The sequence below is a fragment of the Dermacentor variabilis genome, chromosome 3, assembly GCF_050947875.1.
Source record: "Dermacentor variabilis isolate Ectoservices chromosome 3, ASM5094787v1, whole genome shotgun sequence".
Taxonomy (NCBI): Eukaryota; Metazoa; Arthropoda; class Arachnida; order Ixodida; family Ixodidae; genus Dermacentor; species Dermacentor variabilis.
In genome coordinates, this window is record NC_134570.1 from 108,113,344 (window position 1) to 108,137,716 (window position 24,373).

Consider the following 24,373-nt stretch of genomic DNA (forward strand, 5'->3'; position numbering starts at 1 on the left):
GCACACGGATCACACCAGTCACTCCAGTGCTGCAGCATTGTAGACAAGATCACAATGTTCACTAGCTGTATCACGTAAGCCGCTCCTTATATACTGAATCAGTGGTGGAAGTGGCTTTTGGTCTCTTGGCACAGCTTTTAGAGCAGGAAAAAAACAGTACGGAGCAGTAATATATGCTGTTTGAAGCAAGGAAACAATGCTTTGGAGCAGTGGCTTACTGCGCTGGTGCGAAGAGAAAGCTCTGCATAAGTTAGTACTTCCTGAAACATTGTATTCAATATCTGTTATACTAAGATGCAATTATATTTTCTTCAACCTGCTATTCCATTTTATTGATGTAAGCTGATGATAAGTGCAAACTTAATCATAATTCACAGTTAGTTCTGCATTTCAATAAAGAGTTAACACCTCCCTTCCCCCAAGCTGCCCTTGGCTTTGTTATTCATTTCCTCTGCTAAGTGTGTTATCTGTTATAGTGTTTCATCCGCTAAAAAAGTTGAATACGCACAGCTTCCCGATTCTTTATATTAATATGAAATGAGTGCTGTATCCTCGCATATCAATAATGATGTATAAGGATAAGCTCATGCTAGTCTTCTAGGCTATTCCAAACAAGACACTGGTGCGCTATATATTCAGTGCTCACGCGATGTTAATAAAGAATTGGGTGGCTGTACTATATCGCCATTATATATCCCTACAACTGAAATTGCCAGCTGAGCAAGTTGGTAGTTGATCAGAAGCACGACTAAAATCCAGAGGGAACAGAAACAATTATACTATTTTAAATGTCCTCGTAGGTATAGACTAAATAGTGTCTGTGTTGCATGACTTGCACGTTTGTGACAACTTCCTTGTCCCATTTTCAAAATTTTTTTCCATGTTGGGACTGCCTAATTGCAATAAAATGTGCCTTACACACTTGTCAATATACCACTAAGCAAACGCAAGAAAGGTATGTAGAGCAGCTGCACCCTCACAGTCGTGTGTCACCGCAATTACATAATTATTATTGCGATAGCAACTATATGGACACTGCGGGCAAATTTTCGCAGTTGGCGGCGTCAGTGAGGTTCCATATAATGTCCAAGTGTGATAAGATAGCGGCTGCGCACCATATATGCTGTAGCTGTGATGGAAAGCATGCGACGGTAAGTCACGAAGAAGGGTTGCTTGATGCGTATCACCTCATGGCTCAAGCAGAATATGTATTCCCTATTCATAGCAGGTGCGTGTCAGCACAGGCCTGCTGCAATACCCGGGATAAAGGACAATTTGGCGCAGCATGTAGCAGGATTTCCTTCATGTGAAGTTTGGCGCAACTGGCACAGCACTTCCATCACTGCTGGCTGTAATATATTGTGCTTTTAACAATAGCTTACTTAGGGCCACTAGAGGGCCTCTCCCAGTGATTTCCAGTTACCCATCTCTTGCGACTTCACCCTAAGCCTGCAATTTCTTAATTTCATCATTGCATCTAACCCTCTGTGCTTCCCTTGATATCTATTCCGTTACTCTCGTGGTACATTCAACTGGTTGCTTTTGAGCGTTCTAGAAAGCTCTGGCAGCATTCTTTACATTCAACTAGTTGAAATCGAGGGCTCAGAATGCCTTCAACTTGTTCATTCAGAGCGTTATGTTCCAGCTCAGAGTGCTAGGAGGTATACTCTCACCTACGAGCTGGGAGCGCGACTGAGATCTGCATAATTTCTGGTTACAAGGGTTCCATCGATTGCTTTGGACGCAGCTGAACATTCACCTAGGAATCATAATCATGTTTCATTCAGTTACTAAGGTGTAATAAATAAGCTAAGAGAAATGGAAGGAAGTCCCAAAGTGCAAGATTGTAAGGAGACTTCCTGTCGGACAGCAGACAAAAGATTATTTAGGCAGGCCTTCTCTGCCTGCAATCGCACGCAGGCTCCACATTGTTGTAAAGTGAGTCGGAGCGAGGTAAGAACCAGTCAAGTTTACCATAAGTAACCACCAGTTACCTGTCCCAAGCATCTCCTAATTAGAATATCACCTTTCCAGTTTGCTCTGCCATTTACTTGCTATACTACAATTTTCCACTTGTTAGTGTTACGCTCATCATTTTTCCATTTGCCCCCTCTAAAATCCTTAGCTTCATTTTAAGCTTCTTTGCGATATTCCCAAATTTCAGCTCCACAGAAACACCTAGACATGAATAACAATATAGTGAGAAAGTTTCAGGGAAGAAATCAGGCATGGACATACCCTTCCCACCAGCAGCGCATACATCATGATGCCCAGTGACCACCAGTCCGCGGCATGAGAGTATGGTTGAGCTGCCAGGACCTCGGGTGCTATGAAAAGTGAAGAGCCACCAGGCATGCAGTATGAAGGACTCTGTTGACAGAAGCAAACTAAACCACAGTATGGAAAGAACAAGGCGAACCGAATGGATGGCCTGTGAGGGCTTTCCAAATAAATAAAAAAAAGTGGTTAGCAGGTGTGGTGCCTGTGTACAAGCGTCTACACAACTTTGAGGCAGCTGCAATATACTGTGCAGGATAGATTTTTGAGCAATACAAGTCTAGATTTGTAGCACTGAACGAACCCTAAGGACACAAATCTGCATATACAGCAAGACCTTGTTAATGTGTTCCTTCCAAACTGGTTTTCCCAGTTACAATGTAGCTGAATTCAAAATGTGATACTAAGATCATGTTCAGCGTGCTTAGCGTGTTTGTATGACACATTTTCAAATTCATGTGTTCTAAAGTACGGTAGAGCCTTGTTGATACGATACCATTACATACGATTTCCTGGTGCCAACATTCGTGATCGAGAACACAAAAACTGACCCAACAGAGTTATGCTTATTTTTTACCAGTTCGAACAAACCCGGGAAACACGATTTTTTGCCACCAAAATTCAGTAAATCGCCAAACTGTGATGGTACGATAGGTTTCCCAGCCGCTAGATCCCATGTAAACAAGAAAACGTGCGAGGCATGCGCGATCGAGAACAGTACATAGCCGCCCACCGCAGCAACTTCACCGCAATGCTCGCCCGCCCGTCTCAGGTGAAAACGCTGGCGCGCACTCAGTTTCTTATTATTGTACCAGCAAATCTCCTCCCGGATCGTTGCACGCCTCATTCACAGCTATCGTCGCCAAACCTACTGTGATAAGCACCTTCGCCTATCTGTTTTACAGCGTGTTGGGCCAAGTGAGTAGTGCCGTTGGTAGCATACTGCAACTCCTTTAGTAGGTGATAATCCAAATGAACCGCCTCTCCCTACTGCAGACGGCACGATGCGAGCATCACGTTTCACTTCGGCGGCATCCAGCATTGCCCACCAGCTTGATTTCATTTTGGTTTCCCGTTGCCCTCTTAAAACACTAGGCAATAGGTAACCAACAAAACATTTCTTGGGCCGTCAAAGTGTCACCAGCTCGACACGCGCAACGATTCGTGCAACGCTTCGCATTAGGTAGATATCAGCTACGTCAACTGTAAAATTTTTTCGTCACTTCAGATCGTAAGTTTTTTCGGCCAGCACATATTTTCCCAAAATGCACGAACAAGGTTCTGCTGTATTAGGAGGGTTCCATTGTATACACTCTCTAGTGCCTGTCCTCCCTGTCATACCTCACACTACTCCTTTTCTCTCCTTTCCCACCGAAAAGTGCAGCAGGCTCAAGGAGCCTTCCCATGGCTGACCTCTCCTCCTTTCCTCAAACGAAATTTCCCCCGTCTCTCTTTAGATGCGCATGAAATTGCAATTTGACAATAATAATGTTCTACTGCAGATGTTAAATACTGCACATAATGTCCATTCACCCAGAACAGTTTCCATAACACACGGAACTTGGGAAACGTTGATCTCGCATGCCTTGCAGCCAAGAAGAACATGAAATTTAGGGAGGCACTGTACAGCCTGCATCGGAAGCTACACAGTGCACATATAAATTTTTTTACATATACCTAGGAAATTAGAAAATTCAGTTTCTCTATAAATTTTATCTTCCAAAGACATATGTGGGGAGGTGCATGTACACCCACCAATACACACACACGTTTTGGTTAAGCACTACGCGTAACACATACTGTTGCACCAGTATGTGCTACGAGCGACAGAGTAAAACAAGCAGCACAGTGTGTTGATTAACTACTAACAAGCAGATTTCTCACGTTCATGCTCACCCATAAACTGCATTGTGCCACAGACAGTCTGTGCCCGACCGCAGTAGCTGAGCCACCGGGCGAGTCCAAAGTCTATCAGCTGTATGTGGCCTGGAGAAAAGAAATGTGGGCATTTTCCACATGCACAAGAGCATAATGTGGCAGCCCAGCCCAGCACGCAAGGCCAATATTAGTGAAGTAAATGACAGAGTGAAAGAAGACTCACCATCCTCATCAAGCAGGACATTCTCCATCTGCAAGTCAGACAACATTACGTGACCAATGATGTCATGCTTGTGTAATTTGACATAAAGTAATGTCAGCAATCACATAGGCAATACATATTCCGATACAGCCACAGTTCTGGAACAACTTAGTATTGGAAATGAACTCTACATAGAACAAACAGCATAAATGTAACATAAAAACTAAGGTGTGGGGCATTCAACTCTCTCACATCCTCTGATATTCGTCTCCGCGCGACTCTCACGTCTGCTGGCGTTCCGACTTCTCCACATGACACACACGATCACAGGAGTCTGTGTCATACTGTAGTTATGCAGCTACAATGAGAGATCGAACAAGCGTTCCGATCTGGTGCCACCTGAGGGCACAAGAGGAAATCGCTTCCTTTTGCTGGGCTGTGGAACATCTGTGCATGCTGGCCAACCGCATGCTTGTTTTGCGCTTTGCGAGACTGTCCCACAGGAGGCTTCCCATTTTGCTTTGAAGTGGGGTACTTAGTATGCCTGTGTTGCAAGCCCAACTTCCTAGTTTCCTCAGTGTATCTTATGCAACTATTCCTTATAAGTATATCGGTTAGCTGGCATTCTTGTACTTAAAAAGAAAAAGAAAGAAAAACGTGCAACAAATGTTCTTTTTATCTTTTGCACTACTGTGTAGTTTGTTCCTTTGTTCTCCAAAGCATTCTAGACCCCACAGAGGGAAGGCCTGCATGTTGGCCCATCGCACGCCATCTTCTATCACGCGAGTCACAAGGCCTGCCTCCCAATTTTAAAGCAACTTTGCAATGTGACATTAGGCAGATGGTTGCACTACACACAAGCAAATACTATATAAATTATGGGCATAAAGATATGGTCCGCCATCCATGCAAGCTAACTTGCCGCAAATGTTATGTGAAAGCATCAGCATATCACGACATAACACAACATAACAGGGCATGAGTCAAATTTCATGCAACATATTTATTTGGTCGTCATAAATTTTGAGCCGGAGATAGCTAAGACAAGTCCCAGTGCCAGTTCATATTTTATTACACGGTAAGAAAAGAAAAACGAGATTTCACTAACTCCCTGTGAAAGTCTAAAGCAAGTCACTATTGTCAGGCACCAGGCTCGAGTCGTGGAAGCATCCTCAAACACAACAACATGATGCATATCAAAGTAGTTAAATGTTCAGTTTGGATAAGGCATAATACTCAAAAATGTTACCTGTGAATTTTCAGAAGACTGTATGATAAAAAACATCTGTTAGGCTCCTCAGGCAAACATGAACAAAATGTTAAAGGCGATCAACAGTGCGTTAAACACTAGCATGTTTCAAGATCATGCCTAATGACCGGTTTGGAATAAAAATCGATTTAAATAGTTTTATGTTATCCTGACCCAGATGTACTCAAAGGTAAAGCTTCCTTGTGTCTAGGAAGCTCTAGACACGAATTCAGCAGTAGCAGCGTTTTCCCTATATTATTCACCTGCACAATATAGCCTGTTCCGTTTGTAACGGTGATATACACTCCTGCGCCTTGGGCTGTCACTGGCATGTGGTTCTCCATGTAGTTATCTACACGTTGTTCGCAGTTCCAAAATAACAGCACTGTACTGGACGGCTAAAAACAACTTGGGAGCAATGCTGTACAAAGAAATAAAAACATAAAAACCGGCACAGATAGATACTTGGAAGTCAGTACCTCCTTGCTGCCATATTCGTGTTGTTCATCTTTTCCACTGCAAGACATTAATTATGCAGCGATCAAACATACTTACCTTCAGGTCTCTGTAAATGACACCGGCACAGTGTAGGAAGTCTGTGGGAGAAAAGATGGACATTTGTACAGCCACAAAGAACCATGCTAATTCTATAAAAGTCATCAACCCCTGTCAAATGTTTATCTGCCTGTCACCAGCCCTAATGAGGTTTAACACTGTTCTGAGCAACTGAAACACAAATGGCCAAAATATCAGCTGTTCATACCACCACAAAGTGTGCCAACAGAAAACACACTTTAATAATGTTAGCAGCACACTTAAAGTTATAAGATGTTCACTTCCATAACTCATATATACCAAAGTATACTACACTGAAATGATATACTGAACATAAGAAAAAGCACGCTACAGTTCCCAATACTTCTGCTGAAGCTAATTACATATAACAGTGAGCTGGACGATGCCCATGAGCTAATTGAGGAGCGACAGCTGAGTGATACCGCATGTCTCAACCTGTCCTAACATGCTTTTAAAATGACATCCCTTTGCAAAATCTAGAATCTACGTGCTAACCTGGTTGCTAATGTAAAGTTATTCTGCCCTAAGAAACATTTCGGTGCACGGCTCAATTCACTAATTCTTTGATTCAGCTTCATTTCCACCTTTGAGGAACGGCGTCAGCAGGGACTCACCAAGGACTAGAGCCAGCTCGGCTATGAGCACTCGTACGAGTTCTTCTGAAAATCCACCTAGTGCTTTCCATGTCAGCCGGAGCTCGCCGTGAGGAACATACTCTGTGACTGTCAACAAGACAGGAATGTCTTAGTACTCACAAAATAAAACAAACAAACAAGCAAAAGATCTGTTGTTAATAACTTTTTTTTTTCTGTTATGACGTTTGACATAAAAAAGTTACACTGGAGCTCTGAAGGAGGCCACAGTAGAAAGCCTACAGTTTCATTTTGACCATCTGAGGTTCTTTAAAGCACACCAAAATCTAAGCACAAGAGTTTTCGAATTCTGCCTCCAAAGAAATGTGGCCACAGCAATCAGGTCTTGAACCTGCAACCTTGAAATGTTGAGTGCCTCTACAACAAAATGACTCTTATAATGAAGCAATAATTATCTCCCAGTTTTATTGTGAGCTGTGCTTTTACAACAAAGCGACCATGATTTCGGAGGCCCCAAGTTTCAAAGGCGTTCAACTGTATTCTGCAGCAGAATTCCATAGCCACTGAGATAGGTATGTCATTATTTTAGTGCTTAAATGATCACCCGTGTATTAGTAGGAATATATTTACTGTTTCCAGGACATTATTTCTGAGAGTTACACCAGGCACAGTACAGAGAGCCTTCCTTCAGCCACTGTAATAACTGTGCAAGTAGAAGGTAAAACACTATGACAAAGGAATTCCTTTGTCTTAGCATTTCTTGCTTTTCTTAGCACAATAATTGTGATGCCCTAACCACTAGCCTTGTCTTCATTTGCTCTGCCAATTTCTTCAGGAAGTTTTGAGATACGAGTCACATATTCTGCACTACTCTGGACACAATCCAGTTTTCAGCAGCAACAATGTCTAGAACCCTATGCCTGTTCAACTGATATCAAAATTTATTTCCCAATACACAAAATACAGTATTTATCATACGAGCCCTTAGCCGACATGACTAGACGTGGGGCCCATGCCTCACATGAAAGTGTGACCTCCTGCCGTCACGGTACTACTAAACTGCACATGGCAAATCAGTTATGTGGAAGCTCGCAAGGTGCAGGAAATGAAGGAGAAAAATTGGCATCCGTCCGAATTGCAGCATGAAGCTACAAAGGAAACCCATACAGGTTTCTCAGAAAGAAGCCTCGTAGTTAAGAAAAATTTGTCCTTGTTCGAGACTCACACCCAGGACTAACGCCTTTCCGCGGCGGTCGCTCTGTCATCTGAGCTGACCAGGAGGCTAGCTGATCACAAAGCAAGAGCGAATTAAATGACAACTTGAGGCACTCGGACACTGAAAATAGACACTAATTTAGTCTTGCAGAAGCCTGCAAGGTTTCAACTGTGAGAAACATGTATGGGTTTCTTTTGTAGCTTTGTGCTACAATTTGGGTAGATGTCAATTTTTCCCTTACCTTGCGGGCTTCCATAGAACTGAATTGCCATTTTACTTTGGGTGCTTCTGCAGATGCAGTGAAGTACCTTCAACTACTGGCCATGGCCCTAGCTGTGGTCCCGGGGCCGAATCACACCACCACCACTACCAGCTCCATATGAAGTTACACAACCTGAAGAGGGCAAAGGAGCTTCCATCGCTTTAGCCTATGCAATGACTATGGCCTCTTGCATCATTACCGACTCCAAGGCGGCTATCTGTAACGTCACCAGAGGCCACATCTCACCACAAGCACACCACATACTTTCAAGCACATCCCCATCCCATCGCCGCCGTGTTCAGTTAGTAATCTGGGCCCCAGGCCATGCGGGCATTGCCGCAAACGAAGCTGCTCACAATGCTGTCCGAAAAATTGTCCACCGGGTGCATCACCCGTCATCACCCGTCATTCAGTGTCCCAGTGCCTGACGTTGTCAATTAATTTGCCCTCGCTCTGATAGGCTAGCCTCCTGGTTAGCTCAGATGGTAGAGCGACCTTCCCAGATTCGAGTCCCGGACCAGGACGAATTTTTCTTCAACTGCGAGGCTTTCTTTCTGTGAAACCTGTATGGGTTTCCTTTGTAGCCTCGTGGTACAATTCGAATGGATGCCAATTTTTCCCTTTCATAAACTGCACATTCATGATGAAAAGGCTAAATGAATAAAATGAGTTATGATTCAGCAAACCAAGTACGAAGCGAAGTTCTACAGGCAACCCACCTATGAAAAGCTGCTTCCGCGTCTGCCAGTGATGAGTGCAGGGAACCACAAATGGATGCCGACCCAACACAGCCTGGCGAGAAAGAAAGGAACACTAAGTGCAACCCTTCCTTTGTAACGACCACATGTGTATGAGACTCAGCTCTAAGTCTCATAGTGAAGTGCAACATTTGCATGACACAAAGCCAGCCACAGTAGGATGTTAAAAACCAGTACTATTACATAACATTCCATAATCAACCGAAAGTAAAGCTGCAGCTACGAGCTAGGCCCATGTGCATAGTCTTCAGGTGGCAACAGAAGCACATAGAAGATGTGACAAGCTGTCAATTTTGCATGAACTGCTCTTCGTTCATGCGATGTTCCTCACTCTAAAACTCTCTACCAATTGAACTGTAAACAATTAATCCCCCAAATATATGATACACAAATGAAGTTCGACAAAGACAATCACAAAGCATATCAAACCTATCAAAGGCCAAGAAATTGACTAAATAATTATTAACACAGCAGGATTGCCTATATGGCTCTTGCGACATTTATATAAATAACAGTTCTATTTTTTTTTATAAGCTGGATAAATTCATTCGGATGAACTTCTGGAAACTAAAATTTGAGGAGCATTATTGCGCTCAAATTATCTACATAACAAATTTGTGTCAAAATGTATCACAAGTTTCACTGACGAAAAAAAACTGAATTCAGCTCGTGTTAAACCCCCAAGTCCACAATAAAGATTGTAATATTCCCCTTTTCAACAATCAAGGAAAAAGAACAAAAAGTAGCAATCACCTGTATAGCAACTTCTTCTTTGCATTGTTGAATGGCTTCCTCCCTGACAACTTGAGCTTTGGAAAGCACCTGGCAGAAAAATTAGCCATAGATTAGGACACTTGTGTAACAAACGAAAAGTTATATTGTACAGCCTAGGGCATGCCCAACTCCTACTTTATGAAAGACAAATAAAATAGGAGGCACTTCCTACCTGCACTAACATCAATAAGCCTTTAGGGAACACCTCTGTACCGTTTTAGAGCAAACTGCACAAGATATGCTCGTCATTTCTGCATGTTAACACACCATCATAACTGTCTAAGAACATGCACACATACACTGGTCCATCTAAGCAGAAAATACAATTATTAAACCAGAACAATACAGGGTTAAATTCACAAAGTGAGGTCATTGTGGACTGAAGCCTAAACCTCCAAGTTCAAATCTGGATTGACTTCTTTCTTTGCGAGAAAATTCCACTGTTAAGAATTTAACTTGTTGCTTTTTTTATAACAATACTATTGCCAGGAATTCACAGTGCCAGAAAAAAAGTTGCTTTCTTCAGCTAAAAATTATGGCACATGAACATGGAAATACTGTAATGCATTATTCATGACTGAAAAAATGTATATTTTTTTTAACCATTCAACAGTATCCTTCCACAGCAAGAACTTAAAATAAGTTTAAAGTTAGGTGGAGTCAGGCCCTTGTGTGATATTATCCGATTCACTTGCTATGATCTATAATAAGAGGCAAAAAAATAGAAGTAAAAACTCAGAAGACAATGCTGTACTTTCTTCACTAACCTATTTCATGCTCATGCCAACACATAAACTAGCCTCCTTACTAAATGTGCAAAGAGAACATGCAAAGGACAATTGCCCATACTAATTTATTCAACAAAGAACACACTGCTAAGCAAAGAACATACCTTCATGGCATAGCACTTGGCGGTAGCAGCCTCTCGCACCAAATAAACTGAACCAAACTTGCTCCCAGAAAGCTGCTTGATTTTCTGAAAGGAAAGAGAGATTCGTTTGTACATCGAAGAGGACAATCTGCAACATACCTGAAAGGATAAACGTCCGTAAGTTCCGCAAGGGAAGTTAAGAGCTAATCTGACAAGATCTTCTCTCAATGTCTGCTTGACAAGATGCCAGATAAAGGGAAATATGGGCTGGTACAACCTAACAATTCGATTCCAATTCTTTTCCTTTTCCCTTGGGCGCATCCCCCGTTGGGGTTACTGGCTTCAAGCAACACTCTGCCTATGCAATAACGAGGACCAGTCGTTTATGAGCAGTCAACAATGGGAAAGGAACAAAGTCAAGTGAGAGGAATCGCTACATAATACCTGCCCTGGGTTCGGATGTGTCACCACATTACTGTGCCACCCTCTCTTGTTTGAAAAATCAAACCGAAGGCCCGAAGTTTCCAAATGCAGTCCTGCAAGAAACCTGTGGGGCTGCATGCATTAACATGTGCAAATTACTATTCTCCCATATACAATACTAACTCTTAGAATGTGTCTTAAAATGTGAAACAGTTTACTTGCAAAGTAAAAAGACATACAGTGAGAGAAAATTATGATATAAAGGTTCCTTCCTACCTTTACTAGAATAAGGTAATAATAATAATAATAATAATAATAATAATAATAATAATAATAATAATAATAATAATAATAATAATACAAGCCTATAAATTACTCCTTAGGGCAGGAGATTGAGCAAAATGTCAGCGTTCTCACTAACCCAACCGAAATATTTTTCCTAGCATAAAAAAAATATTCAGGACAATGTTCAATGCAATACTGACAAAATTTAGCATATGTTAATTTTGTTATTTAAGAGGAGGCTTTAGCATGGGCTCAATATCAATGCTGCCTATTCAAATACATGTAAAATGCAGAAATGCTTTTCTGAGATGACCCTTGGGCCAATTTTAATGAAATTTCTTGCATATGAAAGAGAAAGTTCAGATTCTAGTGACTGTTGGAAGCAGAATTTTGATTTATGGACTGAATTTTTTTTTCAATTGACAAAAATTGGCAAGTTTGAAAAATACAGGAGCATGAAGTTTAAAATATATGTAACTCTGCACCGAGAACAGATATCGCAGTTTGTAAACTGTATCCGTTGTAACATCCTAAGTGGACAAATTTGATATATTAATTTCTATCTTACACGAATTTGTTGAAATGGTTGCAAAACTCCAACTAACATATTACTGGTGTACTTAAGACCCATGTATAATAAATCAATTTTGTCTGCTTTAGATGTACTAATAAATGCGATTCACAGAACTGTCAAAGGTGAGTTTCATGTTTTGAAGTTTCGCAGTGTTCAGCAATTTTTAATAAAAAATCGACGCAGTAAATTAAACATCCGCTTTCGAAGTCACTAGATTTTAAAATTTTCTTTCAAATCCAAGAAACCTCATCAAATTTGATGCAGTGTTTGCCAAGAAAAGCAATTTCTCCTTCTCTGTGTATTTGGATAGGAGCCCCCAAGCTAAAGGGGGCAAATAATTTCTTTAAAATAAAATTAGAACTCTAATTTCTCAATTTTCGGCCAAGAAAACACGTTTCCGGATTATAAGTCTCAGGTCCCTTTAGTCCCCATGAATTTGCCCGAAAAGATTTTATCTCAGCAGCACGGTAGAAATGCTCAAAATAGTGCTTTTCACAAGCCAGCAACTCTATGCAAACGAGAAGGTCCCGATTTCCTGCAGTTTTGCCACGCTCACAGACTCGCTGTGGTCCACCCATACGCAGCTGCAGGGGGTGAGGCGGAATAATGCACCGCTGGCTGATGCTCACAGAGATAAGAATTACACACAATGTGAAAAGAAGGCAGCGATGGCCTTCTTTCTCTCTTTTCTTTTTAGCTGCCCCACCGTTTTCACACCACTTTGCCCAGGGCCCATTTTGCACCATTTCTATTGGTGCTCATTTCGCTCCAACCAAAACTCCACTTTTGGAGACATTGTTTAGCTTGCCTACGCGCTGGTTATGCGATCATTAAGCAATTTTTTTCCAGGCGGTACTTGGAAGCACCAGGCAGTGTTTGTTGCAGGCAAAAGCCAGGGCACCTGACAGCTCAAAATGGCTCGGGAAAGAAAAAGGGAAAGCTTGCAGCTATTGCCACAGAACAAAGCCAAATTGAATAAGAAGGCCCAATGTATGCTGCAGGAGAACTTTAGTTACGACAGATGCAATTGCAATAAAATAACACACTTCAGAATGTTTGGAACCATTTTTCTCAGTCTGTGTTTTTTCACAAAAGCTTGCGATTGGAAAAAACTATCTCTCTTGTACAAGAAAAGAAAAACTTATCAGTAGGGTGCTCACTGGAGTGCAACTTTATGCAGGATGCACCTGAGGACTCAAATTTTCAGTTTTCATAATTTCTGCATATGAAAGTTGAACTTTTGGCTGAAAGTGGTAGTTTAATTCCTGGTGAAGCCAATTAGGCAATTTTTTTTCTATAAATACTGTGAAAACTGAACAAGACAGCTGCACAGTGGCATAGTTTGGGCCCCTTTAATAATACATTAAGCATGAGAATTTCAAAATCATTTGTCATCTTAGAATGATAGCTTTCGCAGTTAACCATAGTCACTTCAACATTTGAAAATGAGCAACTCCCAAAAACTTTTTTGGTATAATAAAATTTGGAGCCTGGTCTTATAATATTGTCCTGAATACATCCTCCACTATATATAAATATCAGGCTAGCAGTACAAAAGTTCCCTTTCGAGGGCCGTGTCCTCCCTTGACACAAGTAGGTAGGCAGCTTTCAATCCAACAATCGTTCAATGAAAGCTAAACTGCTCCAGAGCAGTGGTGGCAAATTATGCTTTTGAAGCATGTCATTAAAGTGAGACAAATACGTAGCTAAAGTTTGGCTAAATCTGGCCTCAAAACTGCCAAACTCTCACAAAAACCTTTGAGTAAATTTTCGGCAATGTAGAGGCAATGAAATGCTACAATATAAGCTAACAAGATGTAAATCGTTTACAGACGCATTTCACGCTTGTTTAGGGTCGATGCAGGTGAAGAACAGTGTGTAGTGTGCTTTTACATCACTGTTATATTTACGTAACAATGAATGCATGATAATAGCTGATATTTGGCGTTTACCTTTGGATTGTGAGGTTTCGGAGAGGACTTCGGTTTAATTTTTAGCTTATGGAATTTTTTAAGTGTGCCTAATTTAAGTACCCCAGTATTTCCACATTACAAGCATGCACCCTTGATGGCGTAAGCAACAGACCTGAAAGCTGGCTTCGTGCAGCTTGCTGCGAACGGGAAACTCGGGCAAAAAGAGAGCCTCAGCCAGTGTCACCGGCCATGGTGTCTTGGCGAGAGGGTCAGCGCAGGCTGACGGTGCTTCTATTGGCACTGCGCTCGCTAGCGGCGGCAGGCGAGGCTGCCAACGCAGCTGGCGTCGACGGCCCAGGCTGGTGGATGCCCGCGACCATGAGCGTTGGGCGCTGGCGACCGATTGCACACTCTGGCTGCTGCCCCAGCTCAGCTGTAGAGTCAGAACAAAAACAGGAACATTGTAGTCCAGACCGGAAGGTTATTTACTCTCAATAAAGGCTTTAATTCAGCTAATTAAATTCCTTGGGTCTCACATGCAAAAACCATGATCTGACTGTACGTCAGGTTGTAGTGGGGGCCTCCACACTAATTTTGGCCATCTGGGGTTCCTTACAGCGTGCCGGATTCTAAGCACAGAAGTGTTTCTGCATTTTGCGCCCACCAAAATGCAGCCGCCACGACAGTGATTAAACCCACGACCTCGAGTTCAACAGTGCAACGCCATAGCCACTATGCTCCCGTGGCAGGTTTCAACCAAGCTTTTACATGGAGAAACCAGAGGGGTTGCTGTCAGGTGTTACTGGCCTCCTTTCCCATTCCACCCTAATGTTTCTTTCTTACATGTAACTACTGTACCTTCCATAGTTTGCTAACTCTAGACAATTTTACATTTCATTTATTTAAGCGCAAATGCTAAACTCGAGTGAATGAATGCTTCACACCTAAGTTCAGCTCACTTGAAGATAGTTGCCCAACAGACGCAGACTTATATTAAATTGAAGCATCTATAGCATTACTCCCCAGGTTTTCTTACATCATCGTACTTCCAGGTAGCTTCAATCACAGCCACTATGTGCACCCATGAAGGCCTTTATAGGATGACTCACCAGGTTTTGCCACATCGTTATCTGTTAAGAACGAGAAGACGGGGGAACCAAGGGGCCCATTTTTCGTAAGTTACAACCACATAAAGCCAGCAGACAATGGTAAAAAGAAAAGCATAGGAGGATTTAATCGTTTATTTAATTATAATCTAGAAATTACTTTAAAAATTAAAACGAGAGTAGACTAAAAAAATTTGGCAGAGACACTTAAAATTGCTTATGTGTGGGACTGCAAAAACATCACAGCCCTTTTTGTGAAATGCATTTTTCCAGATATTCCTTCTCCGTGCAAGCCCTCGCCTGTGTTCTAACTGCGCCTCGGTAAGGCCAAGTCAAAACACGTCAAGCGTCTCAACACGCTCGCTTGCCAGCGAGGAGTTCTCAACTTGACAGAAGGCTCAGCGTCGTTCAATTGCACACTAATGTTTTTTTTTTATTTTATACATTCATTTCATATACTCACGACGTGGCACTACCTCCTCCCGATTGGCTGCACCGTCATGTGTCCTATGACACACACACTAGGCCCCACCTTTTGAAGTGACGCGTGCAGTGGTGCATGCACTAGGCACACCTTCAGTCAACCAGAACCGTGCAGCCACTGTGGCATGGGGGAAGCAAGCTTGTCTCTTACCCCAGAGGCTCAGGGGTTTGATTTCCACCCAGACCAAAATGTACCAAATTTTTTCTTCAAAGGTATTGACTTACTTTGTTTACAGGAAACTCCCTGAGAAAGTTGACGTCATTCCAAGCACTTTTTACATGGTTTTACTCTTTGCGCCACCAGCCAGTTTTGGTACTATCACTCAGTGGCAACGCTGCATTTTCGTGTAATAGGGCATATGATGCTTTCAAATGAAAACAACTGGCCGCAAGTGGGATATGAACCGTCTTCGCATCATGCGCGCAATGCTCTGACCAACTGTGGCGCCATTTTCCCATCCACTTTCTTGGGTATTTATGCATTTGTACAACAGTTAACCTTGGGAGTGTCAGCCAGCGCCACCAATCACAGCCTCGGTGCCGGATGTAGAACATGCTTTCTGCCGCAAGGCATTGCATGGTATGAGAACTTGAGAGAAGGCAGCTTGACCAATAACCCTCGTATGCTACCAGAAGGCATCAAAGCTGCTGAAGACTAGACCCTCGCTACGCAATGAACAACCACACAGCCTCAGACACAGCCTCCATGCATCAACTACAAATCTAGTTGTAGGCAGCGTGTGTTTGAGAGTGCCACCAAGGGCTCTCTCATTCTCATTTGTACACAGTAGATTATGCATCTAGTTCGGTGCAGCATATGTGGGTGAGGACATTTCCTCATTCTCAATGTGCTGATCCATTGTGCATTTTTAAGATGGTGTGCTGCACTACAACACATGGCATTGGGGAGCTTCACATCAGAATCATGATGTATGAAAACTGCAGGCCTAGAGGGTGGTCTGCATCAGTCTGCTTGTGATGGCCACTGAGGTATTTCCAAGAGTGGAAGAAATTGAATCATGCAAACAACGCCATGGTGCTGGCTAAATGTTTTGCTGTCACCAAAAGTGTTTAAGAGACTCCATCAACTGTTCACGCTTATACATTTAAAACATTGATTAAAATAGTTGTGGCTGGCACTGCGTGCATTATGGTGTTTCAACAGTTTGCAATGTAACACAGAAAGGCAGACATCGACATGATCAACCAGATGGGCAATACACAAGTGAGGTGCACAGAAACATAAATGTTAGAACATTTGATCACATGTGCTGTGTGCCAAATGCTTTGCATTGACATAGATTCCCACATTGTGGGGGATTTACATAATTTTGTTACTGCCTAATTTACCTCAGCAAGCTGCTGTTCAACAGAGGTCATGTCATGTAAATTATATTGTTTAAGTTAAAACCGATTACATCGAGGGCTGTTTGTAGCAGTTCCTTCTTAAAGCACACATTGCCTGCATGAACACAGGTACAGCTGCAGGGTTGGCAAAAACTATCCACCTGCAATGCTGCATGTGTTTTTCGTACCGGAGCCTTTAATTCTCTGTTGATCTGGTTAAAGCTTTTCTTCCCCTTGTGCCTTATGTGTACTTTCTCTCAGGTTGCGCAATAAAAAGGTTTATTTTTAGCAATTATATTTATGTAGCTTCTGCCCTAACAATACCAAAAAGAAAATTTTGTTTTGTTCCCAATTTGACTACTTCCTACACTGAACACAGAAATAAACTGGAACATTCCAAGTGATGTGTCCAACTAGCCACTGAGTTCTGGCCTCACTATGTGCATCTCTAAATTTTCACTGCACAATGCATATAGGTGTGAGCTGTAAACAAGCATGGTTCTACAGTTTAAGCTCACAGACATGCACGAACAGATATGAGGAAGTACGATATGCTCGTGAGCAATTCAAGCACATGTGCAACAAGCTTTTTAATATTTGAAATATCATACCACAATATACTCTAATCGGAGTAATGTATTTGCTTTTGGTGCTCACATATCGAACAGCTCAGTGTATTGTCAACATTTCGCAGCTAACTAAAGGAACAGTGCTTTTTACATCATTACTATATGCAAACAGCATCTTACTCAATTTTCTTGCTTACTAGTCAATGAATTATACCTACTTTTCATGAGCCCTTAAGGTACATTGCATAGTTCTGTGTGCACACAGAAAAAAATGTTGGTAATTAAAGTAGAGAACTTCGCTGGCTATACAGAATACCAACAATGTCACACTGGTAAGCCAGATAAGTGCTTGTGTTAAGAAAGAACATAAGTATAAGAATTGCAAACAGTGGGGTTTTGATTTTTCTGGGGCTTACGTATACCTCCCTCTTGTGTGACTGCTTGAAAAACTTTGTGATGGTAAGATCGGCTGCTAAAATTTATTTGACTGTGGTTAACACCGCAATGCATAGTTAATCCTTTAAGGTTCACAGAGTGCAACCTTGAAATACTTGTCAAGGAAGTGATCAAAGAACAGCGACATACCGCCACAGTTCTATAGTTTATGAATGCTTCTTGCTACGACGATTGCAAAACCCGCCGTGAAAAGAGCCCACGCGGCATAGCACGCAAGTTTTTGTCGCGCGGCTGAGCCATGCACACGCGGATCGGTTTACTGGGCGCCGAGACAGCGTGCAAGAAAACACGTGAGCGGTGTTACCTTTCGTAGCCAGCCCATCGCTTGTCCGGTGCTGTTCGCTCCCTCCTTGGTCCTTCGGCTGCACAGAGAGCTTCCGCGGCGAGACCCTGCCTATTGTTATAGAGACGACACTCCCGGGACTCCGCTCATACGGCAACCTTGAAGGTACCGGCAATTATGAGGGGGCCCGAGCGCGCCGTTTCGTTTCTTTTCCCTGTCGCGGCGCTAAGGCACGCGGCCACGGGAGCAAAAAGCGCGCCTTGGCCCCACTTTTTACGCGCTGCGCCAGTTGGGCAGACAAGCGTGTAGCACAAAGGAATCTCGCGCCCGAAAGGCGCGTGTGCACCGCCTCGCGCGGCTCACACCAAAGGATCGCCGAGAACATTCCGATGCACGGACCCGTAACAGCGCGCGCGCCGCATGCTCATATACGCACACGCTCGTCGCGCGCACGACTTCCTGCAGCGTGCGGGCGAACAGACCCGCGCTTGTTTACCTGAGACTGCGTCGAGCTCCATCTCCGACACTGCTGCTGCTCTTGCGACTCGGAGCTCGGTTTTTGCTGGCTGTTGCCCATGTAACGCGGGGCTCTTGGCGGTCGTTGAACAGCAGGCCTTCGTTCATCGCGGCGAGGAGTACCACCAACCGTGCTTCATCCGGCGATGAGCAACGTAGTTGGCGTTCAAAGGCATGCTGTTGCCGCGGTAACCGCTAGGTCCCGGTGATTTTACATGTTACCTTCACCTTCGCCACTTTCGCCACCTGACAAAACATACTACGGTCCTACGGTGCGCAGACGCAACGGAACGCCCCCTGACAAACCGAAACAGAAGCGTCTTGAAAACCATTTTCAACACCAACCTGCAAGAACTCTCGACTTAGGTAGGGTATTATTTATAAAGCAAATGATAAAAATATTCAATCCTTTTTAATGTAAATGAATAGTGATTGAGGCATGACCAATAGAACCCAGTCCCCTTTGTTTTTCGTACTTTATTTATTTATTTTTGCAACACCACCTTTTTGCAGCAATTCTATCATCTAGCCAAAGCCAGCCAAGTCAGTTTGCTCGATCGAAAGGACACGGAGGGCATCATGGCGAGCCTTACCTTAAAGCAAGCTATTCGTAACTTCTCGAAATCGACGGCTAGGTTTGCCCAGCAAGGGGGTGAACATTCCCATGAAGGCCAGTATCGCACTGTTAAACTGTTGGTTCGCTTACAGCTTGACGGGGCATTGAGCTCGGGGAAGGGAAGCTGCAGCCGGCGTGGCTTTCTGAACAGGAGGAGACTCTGACGTCGAGTGCTTTAATAACGTTGCGTTAATTCACTTGATTTTCTTTGTATATACTGCCTCGTTTCTCATGGCAACCCTTCTCTGTGCAGCTGGTGAGCTGCTGTGGAAGAGGCTGAGTTTCTTCGTCGCCCTCCCAGCCATCGCACTGTGCGGCATCAACGTCTACTTGGCTGAACTGGAGCACAAGAAGCATTTCCACAGGCCGCCGTACCGCCCTTACGAGTATATTCACATCCGGACCAAGGTTGAGTACACATTCAAAATCTGACGCTTAGTTCTTGCGTCGCGTCTTTATTACCAAACCATGACCCGGGAACCTGTCGGTTTCGTGCGGACGAAGTCGGCACTGCTCCACAACCGGCGGCATCTCAAGAGCAACACGTTGTGTGTGTGGCTAGCGCTTGTTATTTTCGTTCCGTTTGGTTGTCCTGCGCAATGTCGTTTTTTTTGCGTTGTTTTCCTGTTAATGTTCGTGCTTTTCATATCTGTTGTGAAGCAGAATAACTGCGGAGAAAACGAAGCAACCGCTGTGGTGCCGTTATGTTGAGAAAGCTAGAGTACGTACTGCATATATAGGTATGTACATGTCAGCTTTCATGCCAGCCGATTATTTTTTTTTATTATAAATAAGCTGGTTACTTAACAGGCAGACTTGCACAGCAAATTGCAGTCTGATGTTACTGACTTAACCATTTCATTTATTAACCTTGTATATCAGTTTAGGGGACATATTGCATCAGTAAGGAATTTAAGTTCTAGAGCATTAATTAGAAGCTCTTAATTTTCACTGTGAAAGTTCAGTGGAGCATGAGAAATAGTTGAGACATACAGGCTTACGACTCAGAGGCATTAACATCAAATATAGAGTATAGTATGTAGAGACAAGTTGGCAGCAGCTATGGGTTCCTTTATATGTGCGCACCTTAGTGTGCCGGAAGGCACCTATGAAGAAATTTTTTTAAATTGCTATCTAGCCTACTTAGACAAATACACAATCAAGACAGTGTTGTTTGCTTGTTACCTTGTGTTTACGCTGCTAAAACCTCGATAGCTTCTGTACATTTTATGTTCCACTGTTGTTACAGCTTGCAGCAGCTTTATTACTTTTGTACCTGATGTTTTATTTAGAGCTGACCTCTTCTCCGAATGCTTTTTCTTTTTTAGAAATATCCCTGGGGAGATGGAAACCGTGCTCTCTTCTTCAACCCTAAGGTGAACTGGGTTCCTGGAGGCTATGTAGAGTGAACACCTAAGCAGGCCCTTTGCTGCACCGATTGTTCATTGGAGAATTCTAACTAGGCAGTGGTCCTAGGAAGTACAATAAAGATAGTTTCTCCACTTGAAGAAAGTCTTTACGTGTTATTTGACACCGCTTCTGGACACACCTGTGACTGTAACAGAAGCGAATGTAAACTAGCACATGTAATGCTTTCATTCTGTTGTGTTACAGAGGTGTACAGTGCTCACAGACTCAGAATCAGTTTATTCATGTCAGTAATGAGGTAAGAATTACAAGACTCAGTGTGTGGACAGGAGTTCCAGTAGTCAGAAAACTGAATTAGAACCTACTGCGCATGACGACAAATTATTTAAACAACAGCAATGACAACATATGAAATTTTTCAACTATAAGATTCTGCAAAATGTTGTGACATACAAATGATCAAAATATCTTTAAGGCAGTGATTAAATTATTAAAAGTGAGAAACGACAAAGGTGCATTATTGAAATACTTAAGACTTAAACAAAGAAATGGACATAATTAAACTTATCTCACAAAAACAGATAACACAATGATAAAGAAAGTTGAATTTGTCAGAAATAGCTAAAATGCTTTAGCCCTGTTTGAAATTGACGAGGCTGAGTGAGGAATGAAACTCTGCGGGAAAACTGTAATACTGAGTTCAGTTACTCGAGAAAGCGATGTTATGTCGCTATATGTCTGGTCTCTAAAGGTGCTTTTCGCTTCTATCTAAGCATTAGAGTGAAAACCACAATGCAACCCGCCATGGTTGCTTAGTGGCTATGGTGTCAGGCTGCTAAGCAAGGTGGTCGCGGGATCGAATCCCGGCCACGGCGGCCGCACTGCGATGGGGGCGAAATGCTAAAACACCCATGTACTTAGATTTAGGTGCATGTTAAAGAACCCAGGCAGTCCAATTTCTGGAGTCTCTCACTACGGCATGCCTCATAATCAGATCATGATTTTGGCACGTAAAACCCTGTAATTTTTTTTACCACAATGCAAACTGGGGAGGGGGGGGGAGTACGAAAGTATGGGTGTGTTGGTTGGGTGTAAATTGACATGTTTCCTTTTTAATTTCATGAGTGGTACACACAGCTTTTTAATTAATTGACAGGTTTCTTGGCCTGTTTTATCGTGTGCAAGTTCTCAGACCAGTCACAGCGACTCGATAACTATGGCATTGTGCAGCTGAGCATAGTGTCCCATATTTTATTTCAGGCCGTTGCAACAGCTTTCCGTTGAATTGGGAATGCAAAAGCTATCATGTACCAAGCATAGTACGCACATGTGAAAGGCCAGGAAGTCAAAATGAATTAGTAGCTGTCACCTATGGCATCTCTGATAGCCCTTGTGTTCTACTCCACCAAACAAACTCTGTGTATTGTAATGAGACATTGTTTCTCTTCTATCAAAACAAGCAGATGTTTAATGACCTGTTAAAGAGTAAGGGCAACAAGCAAAGCACCTTGTTAAATATATATTAGGCTTGATATTACTGCTGAATGTATCCAGGAGAAGTTAAAGATAAAGAATAAACTAACTAAATAAAAAATCGCCGCCCAAGCACTCCATACAGTTGGTTAACCAGTGAAGCTGAAACATGTGGCCCCGGTGTTTATCACTGGGTTAATCCCAACGGTTTATTAAACGACAGCTTGGTAGGCTGCCAGATCATTGGTACACAGTTGCTGCTTGCGCTCGGCTGCACGAGCTTGTTCTTGCGCCTGGGCAGCAGCATTGGCACGGCATAGACAAGCTCATTCCCGGTTCTGCTCGCAAAGTTGCTGGTCGAAAGCTGCCTGCTCCTCAGTTTGACGTATGACGCATGGCCTACCCATTTCGGAGCTGGAGAAACTGCTGTGCGCATGCTCAGCTGCGACGGAGAGCAGACGTCGCTACTGGCGCATCTAATTCAACACCACCTAGATAGCACAAGGCCTTTTCACTCCTATCCATGATGTCATGTTACCTCACTCAAATGCCATAGAATCTAATGGGGATGCTTCCAAGTAAGCAACAGTGATTTTAACGTCACAGCTTTCATCACACCAGCCTTGTCAATGGAAGTTTCGGGCCAGGCAGTGTGATGTCACGGATTGGAGTAAACAGGCCTTGTGCTATCTATGTGGTGTTGGCTAATCGCATGGCTCTCTTTCTCTCTCTCTTCTTTTTTTCAAGCATGCACATGGGATTGAGCTGGAGGAGTTTCTGGTGTACAGGCGACCGACAGATGTACAGACAGACCAATCGGCTAGCCATATACAGCTTTGCTGTAAAACTGCATCCGCCCAGCCGCCCCTTGTCTCATGAGTGATGGCAAGACCTTCCGACGTACAATATTGTGGGTTGCAAGGATTTCTGAAGGATTAAAAAAGTGGAGACCAGAGCGCAACTCTCAACAGCGAAAAATAAATGGCTGTTTCAGCTTCGCCAATAGCGTGAAGCTGGGACAGTGACACCTAGTACATTATTATGAATAGTAAGAAGCACTAGCTGTGTCATGCAAGCTCATTTTCAGAGAAGTTTCATTCACAGCTGTGCATAAGCAACCTTGGGCATTGTTGATGACGTTGACCTCAGACACTGATGCAAACCTACTATTGCTTCTTCCTCCTCATACCTATCTCGTAAATCATTCCTCAATCATGCACTGTGGCACACATCTATCATTGCCTCGCAAGACAATGCTGCTTTTAGTGCCCGAAATTTGATGCAGTTTTCATCATCGAGAGGTATACAGAAGCCTCTTTGTTTTTTTTTTTGTTTTTTTTTTAAATATTGGTTGAAGTGATTTGTTTTTAAAGGGTTATTTTAGGTTGGGTAATAGAAGTGCCTCCCGCAATGTAATCTCTATGCCATTTATTACGGGTGCCTGATTAGTAGTCAATTTTGAGACCAAATTGAATACTGCCAACCGCGAATCGAATTGAATATCAAATGTCTAATTGTTTTCAAATAATGAACAGCCTTTTTCCCCATTAATATAATACAATGTTCGCATCCCAGTATTTGCTACATTAGCAAGTGTCTGTCATTATACTACCCATTATGAAGTACGTACGCTTTATCAAAAGCTTGAGTGGAGCGTTATAAACAAATAAGCAGGATTCTTTGGTGCATGTGTGTTCATGAATTATAGCACAATGAAGGTTTAAAATGGCAGTCTTGTCAGCCCATTAGCATCCGTGTGTACTTTTAAAAATAAAACAAAAATTTGTGTTGACTGCCGCGATGGCAGAACGAAGACAGCACTATGGTGCCACGTTATTATGAAGTAATGCTGCAATCAAGCATACTCAAATTTAATCCCGTGTAGAGCAAGAAAAACGTGCTGCCATGTTAAAATGCAAGAACCAACTACTTTATGGCACTGCAGACGTGTGTTGCACGGCCTCATGGCATGAAGTACGTAAAGGGGCAGACACGCATTTTAAAAGTGACCCGTGGATGTGTCGTCAAAGCTTCCATCGCCCTGACGGGGATGTCTGCAACCTGTGGTACTTGGGTGAAACTCATGGCATGCCTGGTGGCATGAGCGTTACTGAGACTGAAAAGCGCGTGGTATGGTAACTTGCCTGATGGTTTGACATGACCGCTGAAGGGTTACGAAGGCGTACACTGGCGACCACTCGAGGCGTACTCTGCCATGCGGAAGTTGACTTTGCATATGTGGTCACCGTGATGCATTCAGTACAACTGCACTGGGCATCATGTAGTTATTGAGGTGGTGTGGAAG

The 24,373-nt window shown here is 42.9% G+C and overlaps 2 protein-coding genes across 3 annotated transcripts in view; one reads left to right on the top strand and one right to left on the bottom strand.

Annotated features, from left to right (window-relative positions):
• Positions 1 to 18,986, bottom strand: part of LOC142576157 (ribosomal protein S6 kinase-related protein-like) — a 28,665-nt gene extending 9,679 nt beyond the window's left edge. Inside the window, exons 1-10 of one of the 2 annotated variants that reach the window (XM_075686125.1) lie at positions 18,592 to 18,986; positions 14,024 to 14,284; positions 10,678 to 10,761; positions 9,765 to 9,833; positions 8,973 to 9,045; positions 6,797 to 6,904; positions 6,162 to 6,202; positions 4,379 to 4,406; positions 4,174 to 4,263; positions 2,239 to 2,327 (exon numbers count right to left, since the gene is read on the bottom strand). In XM_075686125.1, coding sequence (XP_075542240.1) covers positions 2,239 to 2,327; positions 4,174 to 4,263; positions 4,379 to 4,406; positions 6,162 to 6,202; positions 6,797 to 6,904; positions 8,973 to 9,045; positions 9,765 to 9,833; positions 10,678 to 10,761; positions 14,024 to 14,284; positions 18,592 to 18,672 — 924 coding nt within the window. In that variant the 5' untranslated portion in view covers positions 18,673 to 18,986. Of the gene's footprint in view, positions 1 to 2,238; positions 2,328 to 4,173; positions 4,264 to 4,378; positions 4,407 to 6,161; positions 6,203 to 6,796; positions 6,905 to 8,972; positions 9,046 to 9,764; positions 9,834 to 10,677; positions 10,762 to 14,023; positions 14,285 to 18,116; positions 18,555 to 18,591 lie in introns of those variants that run through there. The other variant, XM_075686127.1, reaches the window with a different exon arrangement.
• A 136-nt stretch (positions 18,987 to 19,122) lies between these two features.
• LOC142576160 (cytochrome c oxidase subunit 6A2, mitochondrial-like) lies at positions 19,123 to 20,739 on the top strand. The gene is made up of 3 exons (XM_075686133.1): positions 19,123 to 19,281; positions 19,481 to 19,635; positions 20,556 to 20,739. The coding sequence occupies exons 1-3, from the start codon at positions 19,191 to 19,193 to the stop codon at positions 20,634 to 20,636; spliced, it is 327 nt and encodes a 108-aa protein (XP_075542248.1). The 5' UTR covers positions 19,123 to 19,190; the 3' UTR covers positions 20,637 to 20,739.
• Positions 20,740 to 24,373: the final 3,634 nt, after the last annotated feature.